The sequence below is a fragment of the Cherax quadricarinatus genome, chromosome 12 (genome assembly GCF_038502225.1).
Source record: "Cherax quadricarinatus isolate ZL_2023a chromosome 12, ASM3850222v1, whole genome shotgun sequence".
Taxonomy (NCBI): domain Eukaryota; kingdom Metazoa; phylum Arthropoda; class Malacostraca; order Decapoda; family Parastacidae; genus Cherax; species Cherax quadricarinatus.
The window spans coordinates 12,897,886-12,922,268 of record NC_091303.1 but is presented as its reverse complement, the minus strand read 5'-3'; the positions used below and the strand labels follow the sequence as shown (position 1 = coordinate 12,922,268).

At 39.8% G+C, this 24,383-nt stretch overlaps 1 protein-coding gene across 4 annotated transcripts; it reads left to right on the top strand.

Annotated features, from left to right (window-relative positions):
* The first annotated feature begins 2,124 nt into the window (after positions 1–2,124).
* On the top strand, positions 2,125–18,206 carry LOC128686667 (serine-rich adhesin for platelets). 4 transcript variants are annotated; one of them, XM_053773685.2, is made up of 3 exons: positions 2,125–2,741; positions 4,858–4,929; positions 10,190–18,206. In XM_053773685.2, exon 3 carries the CDS (start codon positions 10,212–10,214, stop codon positions 16,902–16,904), a length of 6,693 nt encoding a protein of 2,230 aa, XP_053629660.2. In that variant the 5' UTR covers positions 2,125–2,741; positions 4,858–4,929; positions 10,190–10,211; the 3' UTR covers positions 16,905–18,206. The 4 variants fall into 4 exon arrangements, with proteins under 4 accessions (XP_053629660.2, XP_053629658.2, XP_053629659.2 ...); XM_053773683.2 differs by having other exon boundaries at positions 2,125–2,745; XM_053773684.2 differs by lacking the exon at positions 4,858–4,929.
* The last annotated feature ends 6,177 nt before the right edge of the window (positions 18,207–24,383 follow it).

The window sequence follows — 24,383 nt, the reverse complement described above, 5'->3', positions numbered from 1 at the left end:
AGGGATCAGTCTTGGGCCCGTTGTTGTTTATAATATATATCAATGATCTTGATGGAGGAATTACTAGTGATATGAGCAAATTTGCCGATGACACGAAGATAGGTAGGATAATTGATTCAAACGTAGATGTTAGGGAACTTCAGGAGGATTTAGACAAACTCTACTCTTGGTCAGAAAAGTGGCAGATGCAGTTCAATGTAGATAAATGCAAGGTTCTGAAGCTCGGGAGTGTCCATAACCCTAGCACTTATAAGTTAAATAATGTAGAACTTAACCATACAGATTGCGAAAAGGACTTGGGGGTTATGGTAAGCAGCAACCTTAAACCAAGACAGCAATGCCTAAGCGTACGTAATAAGGCAAATAGATTACTGGGATTTATATCAAGAAGTGTAAGCAACAGAAGTCCAGAGGTCATACTGCAGCTTTATACATCATTAGTAAGGCCTCACCTAGATTATGCAGCTCAATTCTGGTCTCCATATTACAGAATGGACATAAATTCGTTAGAAAACATTCAGCGTAGGATGACTAAATTAATACATAGAATTAGAAATCTTCCTTATGAAGAAAGATTGAAGACTCTTAAGTTACATTCTGTAAAGTAAAAGGACACAAGTGCAACTAATGTGACATTTAAATGTCACATTAGTTGCACTTGTGTCCTTTTACTTTACATATTGTCGGTAATTCTACCAACTTTATTACAATAAGTTACATTCACTTGTTAGACGAAGAATGAGGGGAGACCTGATCGAAGTGTATAAGTGGAAGATAGGTATTAATAAAGGGGATATTAACAAGGTCTTGAGGATATCTCTCCAAGAGAGAACCCGCAGTAATGGATTTAAATTAGATAAGTTTAGATTTAGAAAGGACATAGGAAAGTATTGGTTTGGAAATAGGGTAGTAGATGAGTGGAACAGTCTACCTAGTTGGGTTATTGAACTTTGGGTAGTTTCAAATTTAGGTTTACCTGGAGTTTACCTGGAGAGAGTTCCGGGGGTCAACGCCCCCGCGCCCCGGTCTGTGACCAGGCCTCCTGGTGGATCAGCGCCTGATCAACCAGGTTGGATAAATACATGAGTGGGATGGGTTGGATTTGAGTGGGACTTGCACATCAGAGCTTATTTCTTGGGTAGCATTGAAAATTGGGTTGGTCAAATGTTTGTTAGTGGGATGAATTGTAAAGGACCTGCCTAGTATGGGCCAACAGGCCTGCTGCAGTGTTCCCCCTTTCTTATGTTCTTATGTTCTTATAAAAAAATGTTATCCGTGAAATACAGTGTGTGAAATTTTAACAATAAAAAATAACGGATCCCTCAAATCTATGTATAGATAGATCTGGAAAATTTGACTGCACGGGTTTAGGTGTCACATTAAACATATATGCGAACAATAATGTATGTTCAATTATGTTTAGGTTCCAAAAATCGATATGGCAGCAATAAGTTAGCATTCTGATGTTAAAAAATTAAGTATGTGAAGGGCAATGAATATTTAGACGTTCTCAACGTTAATTATTAATATTTTCTGATAGCGACAATGATATTGTTTATCTGTCCATGTGTGGGTATGATTAGTCATTGTGTTACCATACGAAGCTGGAAAAAGATACATAGCTTCAATAATGCCATATAACGCAGTTATGTAGCTCTCACAATGGTGTACATGAGTGAAATTTTCCTCATGCGCTGCACTGCATTATTTTAAGCAGCATTTAAGTTTTAGGAATAGTTTGCGATATATGCTGTATATTGGAAGTGGCTTTCATTTCAACGTGCATTTGTATCAAACAGGATTTGTATCATAATGTCATTAAACTGTAGCCAGTTGAGCTGTAAACCCAACCATTGTAACTTCCACGTATGCTTCTAAGAAATAGAACTTCAATTTTCAGTTTCATTTTCTCTTCCAGATTAACTAAGTCAAAAGAACCGCTGCTGTTTTGCGATTCAAGTCAATCTTCCAAACTCGCCTAACAAAGTAAATAAATTATAAATATTTGTGCTTAGCTCTTGTATTATCTCATTGATGTAGTATTTGTAATCAGCAAGAACATGAAGGATTTTGCCATTTTGATTTATTATTTGCCATATAATTAATCGCCGACTCTTACCATAACAAAAGCCAGGGACGCGCCGAGTGAACGCGCAGAAGGATTGTCTGCGTTTACTTGAGTGACCTACTTCTTAATTAGTACCCTTGATAAAGTTGGATGTAATACCGAAGTAAGGGCGTGATTGAAGTATTGATTGCTGGATTGATATTGTGAGATAGCGGCGTGGTAGGGGAAGGAGAGAGGAAGATTTGTAGGTGGCGCTGGCGCTCAACCCAACACGGAGTTGCTTGAGGCCAGTTTTGGAATGCCAAGGTTATATTGGTTAGTTATGTGAGTGCTTGTACCACGGGCATCGTCACACCTCACACATGTAATGTTCACGCTCTCTTGACCTACGTGATAAACCCGTAGGCCCGCTGCCTCCAGTGAAGTGAATTCCCCAGTAGCAAAGTAAAGGGACACAGCCAAAATGACATCAATAGGAAAATTTGTTCTCAGCTGATGTATTCTTTGCTGTATTAACAAACACAGTGATAAACACAGGTCAACAGAACTGTTTTGGATGAGTCTAATTGTGTTGGAGTGTGGTGTTTAAGGAAATGTCATCATGGAAAAATTTGGCACTTAGCCAGAAATGAGAATGAAGAAAAAATGAGTGTTGGTTGCTTCTCTATTCTTAGTAAGTAAGTGTTTATTTAGGTCTTGTACTTAATTTTAAGCTTTTACATGGTTTTACATTATAAATTATGTAGAACTGAATTTAGGATAACCCCAAAGTTTAACAATGTGATTTACTTTTGTTGAGGTCCTTGTGTTCTCTAGCTACATAATGTTTTTATTTTTATAAAGGCATATATACGTGATGTCTTATTCTCTTTTCTTAGTGTTGTTAATAAAAGTAAATCAGCATAAAATTAATACACCAAATCAAGAACAAATTATGAATTAACAGTAAAAGAAATAACTATCCTCCTTTTCTATAGCTTCATTCATTAAATATTTTTTGGCTGTATTCTTGAATTGCTTAATTTTAAGACTAGCCTGGACATGATCCAGTAACCAGTTCCTCCTCCTTCAGGATGCTTGCAGTTTACTTTACTCTATGAGTTGTAGTATTTTCACAATTATTGTGTTGGTTCAGTAATGACTGTTGTCACTGTTGGTTGCTTAGTAAGTAATTTTATTCAGGTACACATAAATTCCATTACATAAATTATCATGCATAGCAGCATATGTAGATTACCTAGGATAGCTCAAAAAAGGTCAGTGACCTATTTTCATTGGGGTCCTTGATGGAATCATTGTCTTTGTATTTCTCTTGCTTCTGCTGAAAATTTGATATATTATGGTGTTTGTGTGTAGATATTGCCCTGTGTATTCATAGTTTCTAATAGCTGAGTTAATACTTTTAACTGTTCTGCTGAGGTCATACCTCCCAAAATGTTTTCATTGGTGTATGGAATTTTGAGGGTGGCAGGTTTGTGTTTCAAGATGGTTCTTGCATTGTAATGTTTAAAATGGTACAATAAAGATAGTTTTAAAAGTGTGTGGGGGTACTCATTCAATGAATATATCATATTCTTTGGAGTGATATTCGTGTGGCTCAGTTGGCAGCACACTCATCGCATATACTAAGTACCCATGGTTCAATCCCCAACTTGGGTGGAAACGTTGGGCATGTTTCTTTACACCCACTGTCACTGTTCACCTAGCAATAAGTAGGTACCTGAGTGTTAGTCAACTGTTGTAGATTGCATTCCAGAAGGACAAGATTAAAGGAACTCATTGGAAATAAGATTCCCAATGACACACTAACTTTATCAGCTTATCCAGGGTGGCAAACCCTCTGGGTTAAAAATTCAAAAAAATCTTATCTTATGAGTATGGAACATAGATATACAAGTTCCTAATCAATCACAGTTTAATGTATCTCCCACCCTGATCTTTCCTCACTCAACACTATTGTTAATGAAGAATTCATAAAAATAACCTGGATGACTGTCAGTAAATTTACACTTATTGTAGACAACCTTCTATGTTATGTTTGGGAGTAGAACAGGAGAGGTCCAATTAAACATTATGTTGAACAACACCCCTATTGCTAAACATAGTGAGGGAAAATTTCTGGGTCTTCACCTTGACAGCAACTTGAAATTCAACACCCATATCCAATACATAACAAAAAAAAGTATCTGAAACAGTTGGCATCCTCTCAAAGATATGCTGCTATGTACCACTAAACACTACTTACACTATACTATTCACTAATCTACCCCTATCTCACGTATGCTATTTGTGCCTGGGGTTCCACAACAACAAATCTCCTAATGCCAGTAATAACCCAACAAAAAACTGTAGTGCGAGTGATCACATAATCCACTGCTAGACAACACTCACTCCCCCCCCACTCTTCAAAGACCTAAACCTACTCACTATACAAAACATTCACTCATCCTAATGTGCACACTACATTTAAAGAACAATCAGTTCTAATATAAATCCCAAAGCACTTTTCTTGACAGTTGCAATAGGACCTATAGACATAATACTAGGCACAATAGTCTCTCTGACATTTCCTGTGTCAGGCTAAATCTCTTCAAAAATTCAGTGTATATAAAGGGCCCAGAATCTGGAACTCTGCCAGAAATCTCCAGAACCACTGACTCAGCTAGCATTTTCAAAACTACCATTAAAAACACCTTAATTCCTTAGCCTATCCCAGCCCATCATAAATACATATGTAAAAACTATACATGCATTTGCTCAGTATCATGAACATAGGTAAATCATTACAGGTGCTCCTCACTTAACGACATACCTGTTTAACGACCGCTCAGACTTACGACCAGCTCTCCGACCAGTGTACTGTACGTGTATTTTACTTTTTTATGTTTTTTAATGCCAAGTTCTATTTTTAATATACTAAAAATGTTATAAATGGTACAAAGGTGACATTAAAACAATTCCTAAAGATGGTTGACACAAACCCACTATCAGTACAGTATGCTTGGAATATCAGTAAGGGGTGGCTCCTTGCTTAATAACCAGTTTGCTTACCGACCTACTATTAGGAACAGAACTTTGTCATTAAGTGAGGAGTACCTATATGAGCAATGTGTACTTACTCTCAATATACATGTATGTAATCCTCCCAAACATGTCAGCTTTAGGTTAATAATCAAAACTGTAATTCCTCTCTATCAAACTTATTAAAGCCATATAGCATGAACTAATAGAATATTCAATTCTCTTGTATTCATTGTAAACTCCTAAATTTAAAATTACTCACCTAAGTGACCATATGTACAAAATTACTCGTATTATTATTGCCTTATTAATCTTAAGTTAGTCTTAAGTTTGCCTGAAATGCTTTGCATTTAAAGGGACTTTCGGCATGTACTCCGAATTGTCATACTCCTTTGTACAAACATGTATCATGTTAAAATAGACTTCTTATTCTTATTCTGTTTAGGTAGGTACAACCAAATGGTAAGTAAGTTTATTCAGGTGCTGGTAACACATGCCGTATTTCGCAGCTTATTAGATGCATTTTTTTTTTTCCATGAAATGTCTCCAAAAACTACCGTGCATCCTATAAACTGAAGGTCAGTGATGGGAGCTATAAGTTTGGGGTGTGGGGTGGGCTGTAGCTCTCCCAGTTACATCTGATGCCAAACCATTGAAACTAAAACAAGTCTTATAAGCCGTGATATACGGTAAATACAGTTACCTAAATTATCATACATAGCAGCATATGTGTAGATTACCTAGGATAACCCAAAAAAAGTCAGTGACTTGTTTCCATTAAGGTGCATTTACTTTATGCAAACTGATGACAAGTACTGTTACTCCTCTATTCAAAAATGCTTCTAATGAATACATCCCCTTGCACAATTCACATCTGTTATACTGTATTTACTGTTGTGCCCTCAAACCATTATCACAATATAGATATATTGTTGCATTCTTTGTTGCTTGGTGTAATGCTTTGTTTCATAATTTAATACAAGATTATTATTTTAAATTAGTTGGTTAGTGAATATCCAATTAAGCTGACATATTTACTAAAGAGGAAATTTTTACCTTGTTATTTTGAAATGTTTTTAATGTGTTTCTTATTTTAATTTTTAAGTTCAAAGTTATTGCATTACAGTATAAAATTCTTTGATAATAAAATACTGAGCAGGAAGCTAAACAGCAAGTACTGTATATAACTTATAAGTAACAGGCATTAATTCAGTAAACCATTGATTTAATGAACTAAGTGGTAATGACTGTTGTGGCAAATAGGTACGAAATTATTTTGCCATGTTAGCAACAATGTTGGACAGTTTTGTAACTTATGGACTTAGTCCATTGTATCCAGTTCAGTTGAAATGTTGAATTTTGTTCCTTTCGAAGTGTTTTAAATTTGGGTCTGTTAAATTGAGAATTTACTGTTATATATATTAAACAGATAGACAAACTGAAACAAAATAAGTCCCCGGGACCCGATGAGTTGTTTTCAAGGGTACTTAAGGAATGCAAGATGGAGCTTAGTCAGCCATTAACGAGTGTATTCAATGCGTCCATCCTTACCAGTGTTGTGCCAGAGTTGTGGAAGATGGCTAATGTGGTTCCTATATTCAAATCAGGGGATAAGTCCACTCCTTCAAATTACCGTCCAATAAGCCTGACATCTATAGTGGGCAAGTTATTAGAATCAATTATAGCTGACATTATCAGAAGTCACCTTGAAGAGCATAACTTGATAAATGAATCTCAGCATGGATTCACGAGAGGTCGTTCCTGTCTGACAAACTTACTGACGTTCTTCAATAGAACATTTGAGGCAGTTGACAGTGATAAGGAATATGATATTGTTTATTGGATTTTAGTAAAGCCTTCGACAGAGTACCTCACAATAGACTCTTAAGAAAAGTGGCAGCTCATGGTTTAGGAGGTAAAGTTCTAGCATGGATTGAGGCATCGCTTACCAATAGAAAGCAGAGAGTTACCATTAATGGAGTGAAATCTGAATGGGGATTAGTCACTAGTGGCATTCCACAAGGATCAGTTTTAGGCCCTCTCCTGTTCCTAATTTACATTAATGACCTTGATGAAGGGATTACTAGTGACATGAGTAAGTTTGCTGATGATACAAAGATAGGCCGTATAATTCACTCTGAGGAGGATATCAATGAACTCCAGGACGATTTGAACAAATTAATGTCTTGGTCTGAAAAATGGCAGATGAAGTTTAATGTGGATAAGTGTAAGGTACTTGCCCTTGGTAATGAAAATAACCCTCGAAGCTATAATCTAGGTGAAGTAGAGCTTGGTCATACAGAATGTGAAAAAGACTTGGGAGTCATGGTAAGCAGAAATCTAAAGCCAAGACAGCAGTGCCTTAGTGTGCGCAACAAGGCCAACAGATTACTTGGATTTATCTCAAGAAGTATAAGTAACAGAAGTCCAAAAGTTATTTTACAGCTCTATACATCACTAGTGAGGCCTCATTTAGATTATGCTGCTCAGTTTTGGTCCCCTTACTACATGATGGACATAGACTCATTAGAGAACATACAGAGAAGAATGACTAAAATGATTTACTGTGTAAGGAACCTCCCGTATGAAGATAGACTTAAAGCCTTAAATCTCCACTCTCTGGAGAGGCGTAGAATGAGGGGAGATATCATTGAAGTGTATAAGTGGATGAAGGGCATCAACAAGGGAGACATTAATAAAGTACTGAGGGTGTCGAACCAGGTAAGAACCAGGAATAATGGATTTAAGTTGGATAAATTTAGATTTAGAAAGGGCATAGGTAAGTACTGGTTTTCTAACAGAGTTGTAGATGCGTGGAACAGTCTTCCCAGTGGGGTGATAGAGGCTAGGACCTTGGGTAGCTTTAAGAAGAGACTGGACAAATATATGAGTGGGAGGGGCTGGGTTTGATTGGTGTCAAGGGGTACGGGAGTTATTTCTTGAGTAGCTTTAGGTAGATGTCGTTTTGATAAGGACCTGCCTCGTATGGGCCAGTAGGCCTTCTGCAGTGTTCCTACATTCTTATGTTCTTATGTTCTTATATAATTCCTAGGCAATGTATTGTAGTGTCACTGCTGACTGTTGAAAGTATGGTGTAAGTCATGCAGCCAGATGTGACCATGAGATTATCTGTTAATGCTTGAATCACATTGGTTAAATTAAAAGAAAATATACACAGTGGACCCCCGGTTTACGATATTATTTCATTCCAGAAGTATGTTCAGGTGCCATTACTGAACGAATTTGTTCCCATAAGGAATATTGTGAATTAGATTAGTCCATTTCAGACCCCCAAACATACACGTACAAACGCACTTACATAAATACACTTACATAATTGGTCGCATTGGGAGCTGATTGTAAAGCGGGGGTCCACTGTATTGGCTAATGTACTGTAGTCACATAAACTGTTCTTTTACCAGTTTGCTGAAAGGTATAATGCCTTAGAATCCATGGCAGCAAGAACAGGTGCAGTAATATTGTTTGCCAGATTTCAATGGCAGCTGTCTATAAGTGTGGCTTAGCTTCCAACCTGACTCCTAGTCAGTAAATTGACACCAAAACATTCTTTATTTTTATAAGTAGTACAGGGTTTCAATTCAATAACTATTCCACCAGCTGTACTTGGAAATAAGTAACTCGACTTTTTTGGGTCATTTTAGGTAATTTACACTATGTATGATAATTGTACTTACGTGTACCTGTGTCAAAATAAACTTACTAATGATATAAATTCAATAAACATACAGTATGTCTCATTGATAATGGTTTTAGTAGATAATGTATTCAGTAAATAATATGCATTGTGCATTATTATCATTATTATATTAAAGGCACAACACCAATTTTTCCAGCACCCTTGGTTCGTAGACTTGTCTGGTATGTTGATTTTTGCCAGACCAACAGAGGCCATGTAACAATAATTTAACAATACAACTCTGAACCACCATGGTCTATTGGAAACTTAAATTAAACATTAGTATAAATAAAACAAGTTTATTTATTACTATACTTACAAAGAATGTTGCAGTACTACCACTCCCTAAGTGGTAAATTTAAAAATTTCACTTGAGCTGCAGGGGTGGCCTGGTGGCTAAAGCTTCCGCTTCACACACGGAGGGCCCGGGTTCGATTCCCGGCGGGTGGAAACATTTCGACACGTTTCCTTACACCTGTTGTCCTGTTCACCTAGCAGCAAATAGGTACCTGGGTGTTAGTCGACTGGTGTGGGTCGCATCCTGGGGGACAAGATTAAGGACCCCAATGGAAATAAGTTAGACAGTCCTCGATGACGCACTGACTTTCTTGGGGTATCCTGGGTGGCTAACCCTCCGGGGTTAAAAATCCGAACGAAATCCTATCCTATCCTATCCTATCCAAAAGTTAATTATTAGCAAAATACAGTGGACCCCCGCCTTATGATCAGCTCCCAACTCGACCAATTATGTAAGTGTATTTTTTTAAGTGCTTTTGTACGTGTATTTTTGGGGGTCTGAAACGGACTAATCTAATTCACAATATTCCTTATGGGAACAAATTCGGTCTATAACGGTACCCGAACAGACCTCTGGAATGAAATAATATCGTAAGGTGGGGTCCACTGTATTCTAAGAATCCCACAGAATCAAGATCACAATCAACTGTAGTGTAAACAATATAAGTGAAGGCACACTACATACAATGTCGTCTGTGGCTGCCAGGTCAACTATTTTGGCAAAAAAATAGTCTTTATAATTTTGTCTGGACTGAAAGAGGTGCCAGACGATCTGTTGCCGGTAAATTAGTTTTGTACTGTATATTCGTAGGTAAATACTAAATATGTAGGGATCATACATTACTAGGGAAATAGGAGGTAATCAGGCTTAATATGAGGAAAAGGAGGATAACTTCCTTGAATCAAGAGCACTTCACCTACAAACAGGCATCTTTACAATAATGTGAAGTAGGTTTTACAGTTAACATTTAAAGTGATAGGGGGGTTTGCATTACAATGTACTTACTAGATACAATACTAAAAGACTTTTGCTTATAATACAAAAATAATTTAATATGATAGTAAGTTCAAAGAATATTTTTAAAGTTCATTTTTTTTTTTTTTAGTTACAGCTGAGTTGTTGAAGCGATGCCAGGATTGCGGTCGCTGGTAGCACGGAGGAGGTCTTCCCTGGCATCTCCACCTTATGTCTCCAGCCCCAGCCCCATACCACTCAGCTTGCCTGAGATATACGTTAATGATGGTAAGGGAGAGAAATTGGAAAGTGAGGATTACCAAACCCCAGAACAGGTGACTGTAAACGGGGAAATGAGTCAAAATGATGATAATACTGTTAACATACACGAGACAGATAACAGTGATTGTGTGACACCACAGCAACAAAGTTCGAGTGATGAAAGTAACCAAAATAAAGAAACATCAGGTGTAGAGAAAAGTGAAAGTGTGGAGACAGATGGAGTAACGGCTGTGAGTGATAAAGAAATAACCCAAAACCAAAATTGCTCTGATAAAGAATGTGTTGAAACTGACGGTGCTCAAAGTATATCAGAGTCATGCAAGGAGGTCCAAAATCAGGAATCTATAGATCCAGAGCTTATTGAAAACAGCACGCTAGAAGTATCAAATGCGAACGAGACAAGCCTAGAAGACAAAAAAGCTGATGTTGATCATGTAGCTGATGAAGATGCAGAGGAAAAAACTAGAGTGAGTGATGAAAAAGTAGTAAATGTGAGTGCAGAAGAGGAAAAACAAGATGAAGAAACTACCGATATAGTTATACAAAATGAGAGTGCACCTGAAGTGGGTGAAAAAAATGAAAAAGAGAAAGATAAAGAAGTGAATGAAAGTAAAGGAACTACGCATTTAGATCACATAGTCAGCAACAGTAATCCTGAAATAGAAATTATTGATGAGAAAATTGAAGAGTTTCCTTCCTTAGAAAAAAATAGTTTGAACCAGAGCTCAGTTAATCTGAAAGAAAAACGATCAACTCCCAATGATGGAAGTGGAAAGGAGTCAAGTGAAAGACTTTCCATCACAAATTCTGAAGATCACACAAAGCCTCAAACCAAACTTTCTGTTAGTAGTAACCAGGATAATGATACTGGACAAAAAAGTGAAAATGAGTTATCAGCTTCTGCTAAAAAAAATTGTGCTAATAAATGTGTAAAAAGATCAGCAATGGAGATTGAATCAACATTAGCCAGTCGAGGTGTAACCATTGTGAGGAGGATTGTTGATAATGCAGAGACAGTTGGCAAAACAAAGAATGATTCCATGCAGAATGCCAAAAAAGATAGGATTATTAACAGTAGCTCTGTAATTACAGCAAATCCACAGGTTTCTGTATCAAGTGGAAATTTTTTATCACAGTCAGCCAACAGATCTATGTCAGCTAGTTATAGCTTGAAAGGACTTGCATCTATCAGAATGCAAAGGGGGTCATCAGTTCAACACTTTTCAGGTGGACATATTGGTCGTTCAGTATCAAAAGACTTCTATAGACCCATGAATTCAAGAGGAGCACTTGTTCAGGCAGGTCCAAAAGCACTCCCAGTGCTTACAGATTCAAAAGGATCTACTCAAACAAATTTTAGAGGTATTACCATACATCCAAATTCAAAATATTCTTCACATCCAGCTTTCAGAGGAATGGCCATGAACTCAAATTTAAGATCTCCAGGAACACTAACAAATAATAGAGGCCTCAAAATGGATGAAACTCTAAAAGGACTAAGTACACATACACCAAAAGGATTTGTTGCACATTCACATCCCAGAGGGCCTTTATTGAATAACACTCTTGGAGGGGCTGCTAAGCAGGCAAACCTTAGAGGAAATGCAGTGACCACTGACTCCAGGGGACTGCATGGATATCTGAATACTAAAGAATCATTAAGATACACAACTCCGAAAGGACCCACACAGAGACCTAATTCGGTTGGTATGCCTCCTCAATCCAAATCAGCTGTTTTTTCTCCTCGTATTAGACAAGTTACACCACAGCAGTCAAGGCCTGTAGAAAATCAGTCACAACTACATTCTCTAGGACCTAATCGCTCAAAGTCTGTCGATGTATCTTTGTTGTCTAGGTCAAAAGAAATTTCTCCTCAGTTGGGATCTGACATGTCTCCACATGCACAATCCACAACAATGTCTCCACAGTCAAGACCTGCCGAGATGTCTCCACAGTCTCGCACAGCAAAAATGTCACCACAGTCACAATCTGTTGATGTGTCTCCACAGTTCAGGACAGTTGACTTGCTATCGCAGTCTAAATCTAATGAAATGGGTTTGTCAAGGCCTGTTGACACAGTTGTATCTCCACAGTCTAGATCATCAGATGTATCACCTCAATCTAGGTCTGCTCAATTTTCTCCCCAATCTATCCATACAGGAATTCATCCACATTCAAGGTATACAGGGATGTCTCCCCAATCTGGGATGGCAGACTTGTCACCACAATCAAGATCTTTAGGAATGATTCCTCACTCAAGCTCTGCTGATGTATCTCCCCAGTCAAGGTCTGGCATTCCTTCTCAGTCTGGACTTCCTACACAATCGGTCACTACTACCTCCACTGGACAATCTTCACAGATGAATTTAATGGGAGTCTCTCCGCAGTCCAATATTATAGGACCCCTGCAAGAATCAAGTAATGAGAGACTTGCACCACGCACTAGTTCAGCGGCTCTCCTATCTCAAGCTAACTCCCTGGGAATCTCTTCACACATGATCAGTTCTGATAGATTCTCTGCAAGTACTACCTCTAATGAGTTCCCTGCACTCCCAGCTTCTTCAGGATTTATTGGGTGTTCTAGCAATGAAGCATTCCCAACTTACAACAATTCAGGGGAGTTTTCCTCTCATACTAATAATAATGAATACTCTCCTCAAATAAGCTCTGGAGGGTTTAACATGCATTCCAATTCAGGAGGATTTTCCATGCAGTCTAACCTTGTAGGATTTCCAACACAGACTAATTCATGTGGATTTCCTCAGCATGCCAGTTCTGGAGAATACTCATCCCGTAATCCTGTAGGAATCATTGGACAGACAAACTCAGAGGGGTTCAGTACACATTCAAGTTGTGGCAATTTCCCTACTCAAATAAATTCTGGAGGATATACCCCTCATTCAAGTAGTGGGCCATATAATGCTCAGACAAACTCTGGGGAATTTCGTGAAAATTCTATTGACATGATGATGTATCATGCATCAAGAGATTTCTCTATGCATGCTAACAACAGAGAATTTTCTGGTTATAGTACCCCCAATCATTTGCCTATGAATCATAGCTCCAGAGAGTTGTTGCAAAATTGCAACCAAGGATTGCCTTTGCCTTCAAATACTGGTACTCCTTCAATAAATTCTGTCCTAGGAGAACAGTACCCACAGTCAAACTATGGTGACTCGCTTGTTCATCCTGGCTATAGAGAGGCATCTTTACATTCCAGAGTCACCCCTGGAGAAGTTCCAGTGCTTCCTGATTTCAGAGAATCATCCTTACGACATTCATACAGAGATCCTTCTGGACCTCCCAGTTACAGTAATTTTAGAGAGTCCAGTTCACAGGATAATTCAAGAGGTTCACAATCGCATAGCTATAGAGATATGCCTTTGCATTCTAACATGGGTGAACTCCAGGCTCATACAAGCACCAGAGAACAAAACCCTCATGCCAGTTTTAAAGAACAATCTGGCTCTGCTGGATACAGAGGACAAAATATTTTAGGCAGTTACATGGAGTCATCAGCAATTCCCAACTTCAGAGAAACTCTGAACCTTGGTAACTGCAGAGAACAGCCTCTTTCAAACTTCAGAGAAACTGTAAATCACTCCAGCCCCAGAGAGCAAGTTCTTCCAAGTTACAGAGAGAATATAAGTCATACTAGTCCCAGAGAACCAATTCTTCCATCTTTTGGGGAGCCTATCAGTCATCCTAGCCCTGGAGAGCAAGTTATTCCAAATGTTAGGGAATCTTTAAACCATACAAGCCCTAGAGAACAAATTCTTCCTTCTTTTGGAGATCCTGTCAGCAATTCTAGTCCTAGAGAGCAAGCCCTTCCAAGCTTCCGAGAACCTGTAAACCATGCTAGCCCTAGTACTGAAGTTCTTCCCTGCTTTCAAGAACCTGGTACCCATTCCAGCCCTAGAGAGCAAGTTCTTCCTTCCTTCAGAGAAAATGTAAGCCATACTAGCCCAAGAGAACAAATTCTTCCAAGTTTTCAGGAAACTGTAAACAGTACCACTCCAAAACAGCCATATATCCCAACTTTCAGAGATCCAGATACCTACAACAGTTTTACAGATTCAATAAATCCTAATAGCTCTTGTGAACAAACTATTAATCCTAACTCTAAAGAAATGCTTAATTTTACAACAGGTTGTAGACAACCAAATGTTTCTAATTTAGTTTGCACTGATAAACCAGTAGAAGATAATGGTTACAGAGAATCTCAAACTGTTCCAAATTTCAGAGTCAATTCTCAGCATATGAATCTTGATGAGCCACCCATTGACCTAAAATACATGGAAGCAAGCCTTGCTAACAGCTATACAAAATCATCAGCCCTTCCTAGTTTTACTGAATCCTTTGAGCACACTAGTCCCAATGACTTACTTAGAAAAAATGATAACACCAGTCTAGGACTCCCGAGTTTTAGAGATTCGTCCCATTACTGTACCCCAAGAAATGTGTCTGATTGTGACAGCTTCAGAGAATCTTCTCTATCTCCAAGCTCAAGATCACCTGGATATACAAATACAAGAAATTCTTGTGCTTCTTGGCAAACTGGGGAGCTGCTCTCATATTCAGATACTGGAGAATCGCCTATTTACTCATGTACAAATGATTCTAGTGATTCTCCAGTAAGAGAGAGTGCTATTTGTAACAGGAGTGAATCCCTTGAATGTTTAAGTTCAGTATATTCTTCAGCAAACCTTGATGCAAAAAATGCTGATGTTCAAGTCAGGAGTAGAGATTCAGACATTCTTTCTGCCAATAGAGATGGCTATCTGCCAGAGAAATCTCTGATTCAAAATACTGATGTTGCACGGGCTTATCATGATGCAACAAACTCTCCAGATTACTCAGGTGTGATAGAATCTGTTCCTCATGGTATGGGTGAGTCTTATCTTGATTCAGGTACAGAAATATCTGTTCACTCTGGTACAAATCATTCTACCCAATTGTGTGAAGATTTGCCACAAAGCTTAAGAGATTTGCCTATGGAATCTGCTTCTTTGAGTCCTACAGATCTTCCCAGAGATTTTGAAGAAACAGAGTTGTCCAATCAGGAGTTAACTTCACTGGATGCTATTCCAAAGGAGTTTTGTGAAACTGCTCCTTCAAGTCCAACACCTCGGCACCTAAATAAATCTCCAGTACATTCAAAATGTGTTACATCACCTGTAGATAATAGTTCTCTTGGATCTCCCAGCTGCTCTGATTCTTTAGGGTCCCCTGAGAAACTTTCTTCAGTAGTTTCTTCTATAAAATCTGACTCGGGAGCTTCTCCTAGTTCTCAGGAAAGAATAGTTATAAAAATGAAATTACTTCATAGTGATTTAGGAAGTGAAAATGACAGACATAATAGTACAGAAAATGCAAGCATTACTGAATTGAGATTAGATAGCAGGAATTCAGTGAAATATCCTATGGCAAAATATACCCGCTGGACAATAGACAGCATAATAAATGGTAGAGAGGATATGTGTAGTGAAGAAGGGTCAGATAAAGTTTGTAAGGATGATGAACAAAAGATAGTAAAAGAAGAATTACATTTAAAAGAAGATGGCAAAACTTCTTTATCTTCAAGCCCTAAAAGGATAAATAAACGAAGAAGCTCTGAGATGTGTAGCGAGTCAAAAGACCCTAAACTAGATACAAACAAGAATTTTATGAAAAAAACACTTAGAATTACAATTTCTAATCCATTACGAACCAGAGTTTCAACAGTCGATGATTGTGTAGATGTAAAACTAAAAGAAAATGATGATAGCACAGTAGTGAAGTGTGAAAGATTTCCAGAGAAGAGAAATGAAATCGTGCAGCCAGTCACAGTCAGCATAGTGCGTAAGAGTAGTAGGTTGCAAAAAGAGTCTCAAAGTCAAACTCCTTTGTGTTCAACTAGAAAATTGAAAGGTAGACACTTGAAATCTCCATCACCAGCTCCAAGTATTGAAAGTTTTGCCAGCTCAACTAGTGCCTCACGTGCATCCTGCGATAGTAGGAGGTGTAGTCAGAGTAGCGAGACTTCAGCATCATCAGTGACAAGTATACTTAGTGAAGGTAGTGATCATTCAGTTGTTGCTGAGATGAAGAAGTGTAGTATTGTCATTAAACGTATATATGCAACAGATAATTACAGCTGTTATAGTAGTAGCTTATGTAATAAAAAAGTTGTGTTAAAAAACCAAGATGTACATTCAACAAGACCAAAACGTAAAGCAGCTATCGAAGCCACTTTAAAATGCCATAAATCTTTGAAAACGTGTGATACAAATGATGCCAAAACCAAACTTCCCCTTAATGGTGCATTTGATAAGGGAAAAAATTTTGTGTCAGTGAATGTTGAAAAAAAGACCCTGCATAATAATATTGGTATACCTCGGTGCTCAGTTCTTTTGTATGATGTTTTTATGAATCGTCGCATAAACAAAATGGAGTGTCCTGGCTGTTCTCGGCACTATGATAGTACTGACAGTGTTCAAGTCAACATAAATAAAGCGACAATATCACTTCTTTGTTCAGCGTGTCAGTGGTTGGTGGTTAAGGATGTTCACCCACGTGAAGTTGACTCAATGGCTCCCAGCTGAGACAGGCTAAAGCAGTTTTGTTTATATTTTTGAGTTTAAAATTTTTGATGCATGGGACATGAGATTTAAGAAAATGAGAATTCATACATGTAGCATAAAATGTTATTTGTGTGGCTGCTATATTTTGAGCAAGTGTTTCATTAAGTACAAGTTTGCATTGTTAAAGATGCATCACCCCCTAATAATGTGCAACTTACAAACTACATACTATATACTTCTCATCACAGTAAGGCCTAGTCAGTCACTTTTTTAATATTGAACCTTGCTGAATATGCGGATTTGTAATTAGACCCAAGTACACAAATTAAGGGATAAAGAATTTGATAGCTGTGTGGATTAAGCTTTCTTGGTGCTTATTTATTGTAGTACAGATCTGTTATATTTTAATTATTGTATATAAATGAATGGAAAGCACTTACTGCACAACTTTACAGGCTGTCCTACTTAAGGAGTTGTGGCTTGGACTCTTTATTCTTGAATGTAAATTTTTTTTTGTTTTGAGATGGAATATTGAAGTAGTTTGTGTAATGACCTGAGCACTTGTATTTTTGCCTGCATAGAGGTATAAAACCAATCATTGGAAGAGGTGATTATATTCAGCTATTTCTGCTCTTGGATTCTTTTCATATTATGGCACAATATCATATTCTCAATCCCTTTTTTATACATGTAATACACAGCAAAATATGCTGTGGAACTGTCATGAACATAAGCTCAGTATTTTAAGTGTTTTATTTTTTCTGTGTTCTGGTTTCATAAAGCAATGGATGTGAAATTTAACTATGATAGAATCCTTTGTGTTGTCTTTATTTTACATTTACAAGAGAACAGGTAACAAAACTAGATACACTAGTATATACCTGGTGGGCAGCAAGGTAAGTCAGGTTACAGATGCAGTATTGTGGAGTAGTTTTAATTATTTACATGTAAATTTTGCACATATGTATATCAGTAAATACTGTAGTGTCCTTTGGAGGTGCTGGCAGAAGTGTGCATATTTTGCAGAGTGAGATTGAAATCTCTTTGAACTTGTCCATGAAAGAATTACTGTATTGTTATATAAAATACTTCGTCATTCAAGTTGTAAATATTAACCATTGGTTAAACATACCTTCATTTATCTTTTGTCTCTAGTGTAAAACCTGTTTATTTAAGAAGTTTATAATGCATTTCTTCAGCTAAATACTGTACGTATTTAAAAGGTTAAATGGTGTCTATTTTTGATGCTTTTTGTATTTTATTCGTTTATTTATTACTGTAATTGCTGTTATTTTGTTCTATGGGAATTTATTGTATAAAATAATTATGAATTTGATACTCAAGTAAAGAGTTAAAAAAAAATTGCTAAGTTATTTGAGCATTGTTTCATATTATGTTGTCTTGTGAAATATTTAAGAGCTATATTTTGGCAGAGAATACTGTAGGTTAAAAGTTAATACAGTGATACCTTGACTTACGAGTGCCCCAACTTACTGAGTTACGAGCCGTTGCTCAGTCGATTTTATGCTTTGAGTTGCAAGCCAAAATCCGAGTTACAAGCAAGCTTCAGATATGCCGCCACTCACAAGACATGCTGAGGAAATATCAAAAACCTCAATACTAACCAATGTGTAACATCCTTTCAATTTTGATACCACTGGTAGTGTCATCCTGCTAGAATGTTCTATAACGTATGCCCTAAGTAAAGAGAAGTTATTCTGGAACATGTAATACATGCTCGGCAGGCCAGTGGGTTGGGTGGCCAGCTGGTTGGCTGGCTGCTTTGCTTCGGCTGTCTCTATCTCCTCCTGTCTGTCTGTATGTATCTCTTTCTATCTGTGTGTCTAGCTCACAGGTACACACAAATACATGTACAGTTATACATAGTGTAAATTACCTAGTATGACATGATGACTCTGCATCATGTGTAATATCTGTTGGTTCATGAGCAGCTCTCTCTTTCAGACAGAGAGACAAGAAGGCAGAAACACAAGTAGACAGTAAGACAGGTAAGCAGAGACAAACATAGAGCTAGACAGACAAATAGACAGAAACAGATAGGCAGACAGAGATGTTTATGTGTAACAGTGAAAAATAAAGCCAAAGCAGTGCACGATTATCAAATGTCACTCCACTGCTGCACTGTCAGCAGTGGAGTGACACTCATCTTACACTGTTCTTCGAGGAGTTTCATAAATACTCCAGCATTTCTAAAACATTGCTGGGACCTGGCAAAAAAGGCAAAAATCATTCCTTATTTATAAATACATTTTTCTTATATAAAAACCCGTAACAAAAAAATTGAGGTGGTTTTTTGGGGGGCTGCAACGGGTTAATGGCATTTCAATTAATTTCCATGAGGAAAATTGATTTGATATACAAGAAAATTGAGTTATGAGCTTGGTCATGGAATGAATTAAACTCTTAAGTCAAGATACCACTGTACTATGGCATAGTACTACTGTACACACTAAATACAAGAAAGGATTACCCTAACAGTATATAAGGTCAGGAAGAAGTAATTTTTAAAACTGGTTGTTACTGTGATGTACTAAATGCATTGAACTACATGAGAATATCCTACTTGCAGAGTGACTCAAGAAATCGTAATAGCACAATTGCAAACAAACCATGGTACGGGTGAGGTTAGAACCCATGGGGGAGATTCATCTGTAAAATGTTGCATTTGTGGTCACAGTGGGGCCCATGCTAACTTCCCTATGGTGCATAAACATATCTAGATGGATGAATCATCTTATAGCCAGCTGGCCCAGTGGCTTATGCACTGGCTCCTCTTCAAGGGGGGCTCCTTGGCGTGGTGAAGAGGCTCTTGGTCTGAGGAATTAGACCTATCGGTCTTCTTCCTCAGACCGAACCTAATTACCCCCCAATCTCCCCTCCCCTATCCCATCCTCCCCATCCTCCCCTTTTTCCTTTCCTCCTCCTCCTCCCCACTCCTCCCTTTTGCCCTTCCTCTTTTTGTCCTTTGGGATTTCTCCCACAGGCGCGCTAGTTCCTAGGTAGGAGAAAGGACACCGGGGTCCATCCCATTCCGTTGAGGTTTCTTGGCGGTGGCGTAGTTTGCCGTGGAATCTGGATTGCCTAGGGATGTCCCGATCCCTCTCCGGTATCCCGGAGTAGCTTTGGGTGTCTTTTGGGCGACGGGTGTAGCTCTGGAAGCCACCTTTCGGATTCCGGGGGTGGTGGCTGAAGGAGGTATGCTTTGTGGCGGATATCCGGCCGCCCTCTCTTTTGTCCACCGAGGTAGCTCGGCAGATGTGAGGTTGCTATCCCAGATTGCTGGTTTACTGGCATGAAGGGTAGGGTATGGCACGGGTTCCATGCTGCATCTGCGCTACTAGCGGTGTCGAGTCCTCTTGGGCGCGGAGGGAGATTTCTGGCCCTTTCATCCCTCCTAGGAACTATCCCTCCCCGGTCCCCCCTTTTTTTTTCTTTTTTTTATTTTTATTTTCTTTTCTTCTTTCTTTTTTTTTCTTAAAAACAAAAAGAAAGAAGTAACCTAACCATGGCAGCCCTAGTCCATGAACCTGGTACCCCCGGGCCCCTTCTTGATACCGCACCCCGTTCTGACCCCGCCTCGTCTTTGGACCACTCTTCAGACATTCCTCATGCCTCTGTACCTATTGCCGGTGCTGTTTCCTCACCCGCTTCAGGTACTGAGGCCTCGACTGACTCCTTCGATTTATCAGACCTTCGCTCTCCTCTGACTATGCTTCCGGCCTCTCCCTCTACGGTGCGGCAATTTTCAAATCGCCGACCCGTTCCACGTCGGACCAACTCTGGTCCCACGCCTAAACGTCAACGACAATTACCTGCTGATGATACTTCTCCACCTTCACCTTCTCGTTCTTCTCAGAAACGATCGACACGTCCTTCACTACCTTTCCACGCTCAGTTTCAGACTGAACAGTGGACTAAATTCTTCACTTTACGACCAACTTCCTCTACTGCCTATCTTTCTGACCATAGTATTGGCAAGGCACTCCTACGCCATGTTGGTAAAGATATTTCTTTTCATGCTCTTAAGAGCGGTACGCGCATCATTACCGTACAGAATGCTACCCAGGCTCGTGAGCTCTCTCGTCTTACCCATATAGATACTGTTCCTGTCACCCTTGAAAAACATCATTCCCTCAATTCTTGTAGTGGTACCGTTATTCTGCCCCATACCATAGTTCAACAAAATTTCCAGACATGTGGCACCGACATTCTAGAACAGCTGGAACTCCAAGATCTCCCAATCCTCAAGGTAGACACTTACGTTCTTCCTGCCCGTGGGCGGAGACGATACCCTAGCAATGTGGCTCGTTTAACTTTTGACAGCCGAGAACTCCCATCCTCCGTTTATATAGCAGGACATCGGTTACAAGTTCGAAAGGTGATCCCTACACCACAACAGTGTAGAAATTGCTGGCGATTTGGCCATCCAGCGAAATATTGCAGATCTATCGCCGAATGCCCAGTCTGTGGTGCCGATGACCATTCTAATACGTCTTGCAATCGATCTCCCTCTTGCCTTAACTGTCATGAGGCTCACCCTTCGTACTCTCGCCGTTGTCAGGTCTATTTAAACGAGCGGGAAATCCGTTACCTCAAAGAGACAGAAGGTCTCCCTTATGCCATGGCAGTTTCTCATCTCCGCCTCCAAGGGAGACTCCCACGTGTTTCTTATTCCCGTGTTTCAAAACGTCCCCCCACTTCTGGTATCCCATCTTCTACACCCACCTCTGTGGTTACCTCTCCCATAATCACTCCTGTATCTAATCCTTTTGCTGTCCTCGGCTCAGACGTCCCTACTTCAACGCCTCAGTCTAATCTCGCTTCTTCGAGTTCTCTCTTACAAGCCTCAGTATCGACGAGACCTCGTACGACACCTCTTCCCAATCGTCCCTCTACTTCTCAAAAGTCAAAAAAAGGTCCGGTAACACCTCCTACCCATCTTCCACCTCCTCATTTTACCCTCCCTGTCTCTGTCCCTAGTTCTTCCCCTCTCACTGGCTCAGTTACAAGTGCAGAGGTTCACCCTCCTCCTCGTAATGTACCTTCCTCCCCTGTTCCCTCCCAAGTTTCTTCCTCTTCTGCCACCTCCCAGGTTCCTGTCTCTTCTGTCCCCTGCCACGCTTCTCCAGTTCCCTCCACCCTTTCGCCCCCCCCTACCTTGGTACAGTCCAATACAGTTCCAATCTTTACTCATCCTCCCCCTACCATTCCCAATATTGTCTCCCATACGACATCTCTGAATTCCGAAACACTTGAAGCAATCTCTGAATATATTGCAGAGACCAAACCATCAATGGACACTGATCCACCTTCCGCTCTTCCTCTCTCCTCTGCTCCATCTGCGCAACTCCTTTCTTCACAGCGCACCGTTCCTTCGCTGCTTGAACATTTTCCACTGCCTCCGCATGTGGACTTTTCTAACCCTTCTAGTCCGTAGGAACCCTTACCTGCGGATTTCAAGTATCTTTATCATTGCCAATCATGGCCTTTTTACAGTGGAATATACGCGGCCTCAGGGGTAATCGGGGTGAGCTTCAGATGTTACTCTCCCAGTTTGCCCCTGTTGGTGTTTGCTTACAGGAACCAAAATTACACTCTGCTGTTATTTCTCACATCTCAGGCTATAATTTATTGTATTCTTCAGATCCTTTTCCTGATGGGACCTTTAATGAAAGTGCCCTTCTTCTCCGCACTGATATTCCGTACCATCAGCTATTTGTTCATACTTCGCTGCATTACACAGCAGCCCGTATCCACTTACATAGGTGGTATACGCTCTGTTCTTTATATCTCTCTCCTTCTCGGGCATTATCTATTCCGGATTTTGCCTTCCTTGTTTCGTCATTACCGCCACCGATTCTGTTACTTGGTGATTTTAATGCCCACCATTTCCTCTGGGGAGGGTCTCACTGTGATTCCCGTGGAATTCAGTTAGAGGCTTTTCTTGCCACCCACCCCCTCCATGTTTTAAATACAGGTACTCACACCCATTTTGATCCTCGGACTCATACTCTCTCTTGCATCGATCTCTCAGTTTGCTCTTCCTCCGCCGCATTAGACTTTACTTGGTCTGTTCTCCCGGACTTACATGACAGTGATCATTTCCCAATCATTCTTACTTCCCCTTCATATTCGCCACCTCTTCGCACCCCACGCTGGCAATTTAATCGGGCAAATTGGAACCTTTACTCACACCTGACTGTTTTTAAAGAGGTTCCTTCTTCGTCCTCCATCGATGAGCTTTTACACCTCTTCTCGTCCTCCGTTTTCACCGCAGCTTCTCATTCTATACCCCAAACTTCGGGCAGGCATTCTCAGAAATGCGTGCCTTGGTGGTCTCCTGCTTGTGCTCGTGCAGTACGTTTGAAACGCGCTGCATGGGGCAGGTACCGGTACAATAGAACCACAGAGCGACTCCTTGATTTTAAACAGAAGCGTGCGATCGCTCGCCGTGTCATCCGTGACGCTAAACGCACTTGCTGGCGAGATTATGTCTCCACCATCACCTCTGCTTCCTCTATGAGTGCAGTCTGGAAAAAAGTACGAAAACTGAGTGGTAAATATTCTCCTGACCCGGCTCCTGTTCTGCGGGTTGCCGGTGTTGATATAGCAAACCCACTAGATGTTGCCAATGAAATTGGCAATCATCTGGTCCGTATTTCTCAGGGACTCCATCTATGCCCCTCATTTCTTTCCTCAAAGTCTGCCAGAGAGTTAGCACCCTTGGACTTTTCTTCTCTCAGAGAAGAACAGTATAATGTGCCTTTTACACTTCAAGAACTGGAGGCAACACTCTCAGCTTGTCGATCATCGGCAGCTGGGCCCGACGACATTCATATTCGTATGCTACAACATTTACATCAGTCAGCCCTTGCAGTCCTATTACACCTTTACAATCTTATTTGGTCACAAGGAGTTCTTCCACAGCTGTGGAAATCCGCCATTGTTCTCCCTTTCCGCAAACCAGGCACTACGGGACATGAAACCTCCCACTATCGTCCCATTGCTCTTACCAGTGCAGTTTGCAAAGTAATGGAACGTCTAGTAAATAGACGTTTAGTGTGGTATTTAGAGACACACAACAGTCTCTCCACTCGTCAATATGGCTTTCGTAAGGGACGTTCTACCATAGACCCCTTACTGCGCTTGGATACGTATGTTCGTAATGCCTTTGCGAATAACCACTCAGTTATTGCCATATTTTTTGACCTTGAGAAGGCATATGACACAACTTGGAGGTATAATATTTTAGCCCAAGCCCACTCCTTAGGCCTTCGAGGCAATCTACCATCCTTCCTTAAGAACTTTTTAACTGACAGGCATTTCCGTGTTCGGGTTAATAATGTGCTCTCCCCGGACTTTGTCCAAGCTGAAGGTGTCCCCCAGGGATGTGTTCTGAGCACAACACTTTTTCTCCTTGCTATTAATGATTTGGCCTCTAGTCTTCCATCAAATATTTGGTCATCACTCTATGTTGAT

Excerpts from the sequence above, each read along its gene's own strand:
- LOC128686667 (XM_053773684.2), top strand. The coding sequence starts at position 10,212 with ATGCCAGGATTGCGGTCGCTGGTAGCACGGAGGAGGTCTTCCCTGGCA.